The sequence below is a fragment of the Piliocolobus tephrosceles genome, chromosome 6, assembly GCF_002776525.5.
Source record: "Piliocolobus tephrosceles isolate RC106 chromosome 6, ASM277652v3, whole genome shotgun sequence".
Taxonomy (NCBI): Eukaryota; Metazoa; Chordata; class Mammalia; order Primates; family Cercopithecidae; genus Piliocolobus; species Piliocolobus tephrosceles.
Window position 1 is genome coordinate 84676746 of NC_045439.1, and position 6607 is coordinate 84683352.

Genomic DNA, 6607 nt, shown 5'->3' on the forward strand with positions numbered 1-6607 from the left:
TTGAATCTTGTAAGTAATTTAAAGGCTCGAATGCTCCCAGTGATGGGAAGCTCACTCTCTCCAGGCCATGCTCCTGAGCTGCCCAGACAGTTTTCCCTTTTAACAAATGGGAACTTTCTATGACTTCCCTGCCCTGGGCCTGAAGAGAAGTTTCCTCTCCCCATCCCCAACATGCACAGCAAGCAAGTGCTCAGGGGAAGGACAAAACTTATTCTGGATTCTTATTTGTCTCCTGGTCTCTCCCCAAAAGCTCCTTCAGCGCCCTACTAAGGCCAGGGCAATTGGTTCATCTCTCACTGGCTTTCAGAGATTCTTCAGGCCTGTCACCTCCCTCTCTCCAGAGCCCCTGCTCCTTGTGATACAGCCAAAGATGTTTTTCTCAGTGTGATCCAGATTATCATGCTGAGACCTCACAGCCAGCTGCAGCCTGGTTGAGTAACGCTGCCCTGGGCACCCCCGGGCGGGATTCATGGTATTCCCATGACAGCCGGCTTGCTGGGGTGTCCAAGGGAACTCAGTTTCACTGAGTGCTTGCTTTGGGTGCTGGTGGCTGAGTCATTCAGGCCTCACAGCCATCCTCTGGGAAAGGGATCATTATCCCCCTTTTACTGAGGAGGCAGCCAAGGCCCACAAGGGTAAGGTGACTTGCCTTGAGTCACACAGGGATGCTCTTCTCTGCGTGGCCCATGGCTTCCCCTGTGGACTTCCCTCCCTTGGGATGCCAACTCTTGCACCAGCCAGGCCCCCACCGGGCGCACAGGACCCCTCATGCTCCCACTGGCCCTGGCTGAGGATGTGGCTCTGCCCCCACAGGCCTGGCTCTGTAGTGGTGAACGCCTCTCTTGTATTTGGGGGCCGTGCCCCAGGCCCCTCTCCCTGTGAAGTCCTCTGGGCTTTGTATCACAAAGTGAAGACCTCAGGGCAGATGCTGGGGAACCTGTCATTGGCTGAGAACAGCCTCACCGCTGATGGTGAGTCCCATCCCCAGCCGCCCCTACCACAGTGCCTTTTCACCTGCCCAGGGGGAACACTGGGTGGACTCCCTAGTGGGATCCAACTCCTGCCCTGACCCTGAAGCACCTGGTGGTGTGCTTGCTGGGTGAGGAGGGGCCTGGCGCCTCCGGAACTCCCATCCATGGCTCTACAGGGGCCGACCTGATCACCCTGGCCCAGGAGACCATCAGCATCCGCTTCACAGCCATAAGGCCCTTCCTGCCGCAGCTCCTCGTACCGGGTTCTGTCTCCTTTGTCCTGCTGGAAAGGCAGATCCTTCAACAGGTGAGGTGGCCTTTTCCACCCCTTCTGGGGTCTGGGACACTCACTATGCCTCCCTTGAAAGCAGGCCTTCCAGCATGGAGGCAGCACCCAGCCACGCACTCTGGGGGAAGGCAGGCATAGAGGGCACCATGCCCTGGGGGAGAGGGTTCTCTGAAGGAGGAGATGACTCTGTCCGAATGGGAACACGGCCAGGCTCTATAAGCAGACACCCCTACCCAGGACGCTGTGTTTAAGGGTGGCTCCCTCCCAGGTCCTACCTCCCGCCTCACCTGGTCCCCATCCCACACTGGGTCTCAGGAGAGACAGCTCCCAGGCTCGCCCTGACCTCCAGGGCTTCCCACAGGTCACACCAGTGGTGTCAGGATTCTATAAGGCGTGTCCCCAAGAGAGGCCCCTGCTCCTCTTCAGGTGGGTCGAGTCCCCATCCCGTCCGTCCAGCTTGTCCTGCTGCTCTCTTGGGGGCTGCCCTGGGGCATAAGGAGGCAACTCTGTGGCCCAGAACCAAAATATGGGGGTGTAGGTTTGGGGCTACCTGGGAAAGGACTTTGCCCCAGGTCGCTGTAGCTTGGCCATGTAAGCTGGCTCTGCCTAGGAGGTAGGGAGCCCCACACCAGAGGGTGTGCATTTCGGGGGACTCAACCTGCTTCTAGAAACGTACTGGCAAAAAGTTTGTAACCCCTGCACTCCCCCCTTGTGCTTCTCTAGCTATGCTGAACAGTGGGTGGGCGTTTATATCGAATACAAGTTCCAGACCCCCATCCCTACCCACCTCCAAGGCCTGGCTAATCACATGGCCCAAAACATAACAGATCCCATCCTCCAGAAATCCAGCATCGTGGCCAATGGTGAGTCGGGGCTGCGATCCCTGTGTGTCTCTGGGCCAGCAGGCTCTTCCCCTCTCAAAACCTCAGTGTTTCTCTTCTAGAGAATGGGCAGAACTTCTTTCAGACAATTCTTGCTCATGTGTTGGGGCCACAGAGAGGAATGGGGCATAGAGCTTTAGCAAGGAACTGGACAGACGCAAGCAGCAGCTGGGACCAGAGGGATGAGAGGGTCCTATCACCTCCCTGATTGCCCAGGACCTCACTGAGTCCTCACATGCATGACAAGATCTATCCCACCAAGTCAGGGGCAAAAGCCCTCAGCTCTGCCCTAGTGCCGGGGCTGCAAGAAACCCATATCTCCTCTTGGGGTCTCCTGATAGGATGACTTCTGCAAGCTCGTGCCATCCTAACAGGGAGAGCTGGTCCACGCCCAAGTTAGGAGAGTGCTGGGTGAAATCAGTCCCCTCCAGGTATGCACAGCCCGGAGCTGCTCTCCAAGGACCCCTCAGTCACAGAAGGTGCTGGTCCTGCTACAGTGCCGCCCCACCCCCACCACCGCAGCCTCCTGGGGGTGCAGTCAGGGGTGCCCTCCTTCAGGCTCTGCCCTCAAAGCCACTCCTACACAACTACTCTCCCTGCCGGCCGCCCCAGAGACCAGATTGGTTTGGGCCTCCACCTCCACAGGTCCGAACCACCATCTCTTCTCCCCAGAAAGCCAGTTTCCAGCAGACAGGCCATGTTCCCTCTTCATTCCTCAACACGGAGGGCCCATCACAACCCCCTCAGCAGATGGTAGAGCTCCCCACGCATCCTCTTAAAGAGGCTTCACCATTGATGGCCACAAGCCCCACCATGACCTCCTCCCAGGGAGTGAATTTTCTTACATGTCTCCCACCAGAGCAGTGACAAAATAAATCATAAAAGCAGCATCTGTTAAATTGTCAGCAACATTTCCTACTGGGATCAACTCTCGGAGTGAGCAGCGTATTCCATTAGCTGGATCAGTGCAGGGGTTAGCAAGCGTTTTCTGTAAAGGGCCAGAAGGAAACTCTTTAAGGCTCTGCAGACCACTGGGTCTCTGTCACCACCTACTCAAACTCTCCCCTGCAGCAAGAAAGCAGCCCTAGGCAACATGTCAACAAATGAGCGTGGCCACGTTCCTGGAAACCTTTCTTTATGGACGTGGAAGTTTGCATGTCACGTACTTCTCATGTGTCACAAGATACGATTCTACTTTCCATGTTTTCAACCATTTAAACATGTAAAAGCCATTCTTAGCTCGTGGGTCACACAAAAACAGGCAGCAAGAAATTTGGTTTTTAGACCAGCGGCGGCTGATCCCTGGATGGAGCATTAGAGCTTGGGTGCATGTCCCACTCCAGGGCTTCCAGGAGAGGGGGCGCAGCTGATGCCACCTCCACCCCCATCTCTCTAGGGGAGAAGGCGGAGCTGGTGCTGTATGAAGTTTGGCTGCAGATCCTGGGCCAGCCTTACACCAAGGCCTTGGAGGACAAAACCAGCCCTGAGTTCTGCGCACTTCAGGGACAGCTGACAAGATGGGTGAAGTGGCGGGATGAAGTGGGGGGGGTCGGGAAAGAGGCCTCGGGAAGATGGGGGATGACTGGACAAGCTTTGTTAGAGCTGTGACCCTCTTCATCCTCTCCTGACTCCCCAGCTGACCCTTGTCCTCAGACCTCTACAAAACTTTGACCAAGTGGTGGTGGAGGAATTCTGGTGGGCCCAAGGTGGCCCTGGGTGGCCCAGGGCTCAGACCTGGGTTCTGGGGTTGAGGGCAGGAGGCTGGAAGAGATGACTGCCCCTAGTCCCGCAAGGCTGCCCAGCCCCCTGAGGTCTGTGATGATTCTCCCACCAGGCCAGACCCGCTGACCGCCAGAGTGGGTGCCACCTTCTTCAGGGCAGCGCCAGCCCAGGCTCTCGTGTGGGACTGTGTGCGCCACGGTCTGCGCACCCTGGGGGAGGCAGAGGGCCTCTTGGTAGAGATAGTCATCCCAGACCTCGGTTAGTACCTCCTTCCCCCTACAGGCCCCCTCCCTCTGTCCATCTGCCTCCTCCCTTGGGCTCGCTGCCTCCACATGCCTGGATCTGAAGCCTGCCTCCCCTCCTCACGGAGCCCTCCAAGGTGCTCGTAGCCACAGCTCTCTGGTCCCGCAGCACCTTCTGGGCCCAGATTCTGCCTTCTCAGAAGTCTGGGAGGCAGGGCCCTGCCTGGCCATGGCCTTCTTGCTCTGCTCCAGGCATCCCTAGCCCCAAAGCCTTCAGCCCGCTGGACACCTCCATCCCTGATTATGCCATGGCTCTCCTCATCCTGGGTCTCCTGCTGGTCACGCTGGCCCTTGTCCTGGTGAGTGTCTGGCTGGGCCCAGGCTCCCTCTTGAGGGGCAGGCTGAGCCTTTGACCTCTTGAGTCTTTAAGCCAAGCTGAGGGGTGAGTAGGCCCCTTTACATCCCTGGTTCCCCCACCCAAGCACAGCATCTCCTCAGCCTGCAGCTGGCGCTTCGGGGTTTGGGGCCGGGGGCTAGGCCTGATCCCAGTGTCCCCACTCTTCTTGTCAAGGTGCTAAAGTGGAGGGCCTCCCTCGGGGTGTTCAACCTGGGAGCATAGATGTGCAGTGTGGTACAGAGGATCCTCTCCAGACAGGTAAGTGGAGGGCGGTTCTCCCTGACCCCACCCCAGGTGTTTGTTCTGGGTGGAGTCCACCCCCTCTCCCTGCCAAGGCCTTCTGCAAACACTCCCTGGGGGCTGTTGTTGGCAGCACGTGGGTGGTGCAGTGTGCCAGAAAAGCTCCCCACTATCTGTGGGCAGTGGCCCAGGCAGTCAAGCAGACTCCCCCAAGCAGGCCCCACCTACCCCTAGCCTATTCCCAGCTGCCTCCCACCAACCCTAGAAATGCTGCTGGGGGCTGACAGAGACTGAACTTAGGAGCACAGGACGCCAGGAGACCTGGGACAGAGAACAGGAGGTGTGGGGAGGGAATCTTCCTTCCCCAACTTCCCACTGCATGATGGCCAGACAGTGGCACCTCCAGGTCCTGAAAGGACATGTGTGGACCCAACTCAGTTTCCCCTTTGTCTTGTGGCCTTTCTTCTCCCTCAACTAGGGCCAGGTGGATGTGGGAGGAGACGCAGCACCATCCTGGGTGCCCTCAGACTCATTCCTCACTCCTGGCCTTCACTCCCTTTCCTCTGCACACAGGTGACCCCTCATGCTGCTGATCCCTCTGCTGAAACCCAAACTCCAAGCCTCTCCTCTCCCCGCCTTCACCTTGCTCCACGGCTTCCACAGACAGGGCCGCAATGCTGACGAATGAATCCAGAGTTCCAACACCACCGACTTTCCCAGAACTCAGAGCCAGAGAGGGCCAGGGTCCAGCCCGAGGCCACACAGCCAGGGGCTTCTTCCCTCCTAGACCCCAAGGACTGGACTTGCAGGGCTGGGACAGAGGTGGGGTAGGGGAAAACAATGCCTTGTCAACCCACGCAGGGAGCCCCACTCCCATCCCCAAGGTGCATAAAGTCTAGGAACACCCCTGCTCCCACCTCCATGCTCACTCAGGGCCCTGCTCCAAGTGCTTGACACTGACACTGGCCTCCCACCCTCCATGCCACAGGTATCGGTCTTATTTACAGAGGGGAAATGGTGGCCAAGAGCCTCCCCCAGCGCACACAGCTAGTCTTAGGCACAGCTGAGGTCTTAGGCACAGCTGAGGGGTCCGCAGTCTCTGCTGACCCTCCTGCCACTCGTGCTGCCAGGGACCATGCTTTGGAGAGAAAGAAACAAGAGTGAGCTGGGTACTTACACATAGGGCACGGGGTTGGGGTGGGGAGATAGGGAAGGGTCAGCCAGGAGGAAAGGGCAAGGTGTGATCCTGTACATACACATCACAGAGCCCATGGAGTTGGGGGTACTCAGGCCGGCTCTGGGCGTGGCCCAGCATTGTGGGCCTCAGACAGCAGAACACGGCAGCCCGGCAACCCTCCTGTGGCGCTTTGCAGGGCACCTTCATCCCCAGAGAGCTTGGTTAAGTTTCTCTCCCTGGGGCAGGAACTCAGCTGCAGAGGCAGTAGAAAGAGGACAGAAGCCCACCCCAAAGAGGGCTGGGGCAGGGGCACCCTCACGCCTGCCTGGTCTGGCCCAATAGGGCTGGAGAGACTGTCAGTCCTAAGAGAAATGCAGGCCCTTTGAGGGTACGGAAAAGCCAAGACACAATCCAAAGTTAGTATTTAAAAAATTGATTTCTAGGCCGGGCGCGGTGGCTCAAGCCTGTAATCCCAGCACTTTGGGAGGCCGAGACGGGCGGATCATGAGGTCAGGAGATCGAGACCATCCTGGCTAACACGGTGAAACCCCGTCTCTACTAAAAAATACAAAAAACTAGCCGGGCGTGGTGGCGGGCGCCTGTAGTCCCAGCTACTCAGGAGGCTGAGGCAGGAGAATGCTGTGAACCCGGGAGGCAGAGCTTGCAGTGAGCTGAGATCCGGCCACTG

General features: G+C 58.0%; 1 protein-coding gene across 1 annotated transcript; it reads left to right on the forward strand.

The window, feature by feature from the left end:
- Positions 1-824: 824 nt before the first annotated feature.
- Positions 825-3769, forward strand: LOC111529663 (taste receptor cell protein 1). Its single transcript, XM_023196581.1, has 5 exons — positions 825-971; positions 1148-1278; positions 1622-1686; positions 1984-2123; positions 3538-3769. Exons 1-5 carry the CDS (start codon positions 926-928, stop codon positions 3747-3749), a joined length of 594 nt encoding a protein of 197 aa, XP_023052349.1. The 5' UTR covers positions 825-925; the 3' UTR covers positions 3750-3769.
- The last annotated feature ends 2838 nt before the right edge of the window (positions 3770-6607 follow it).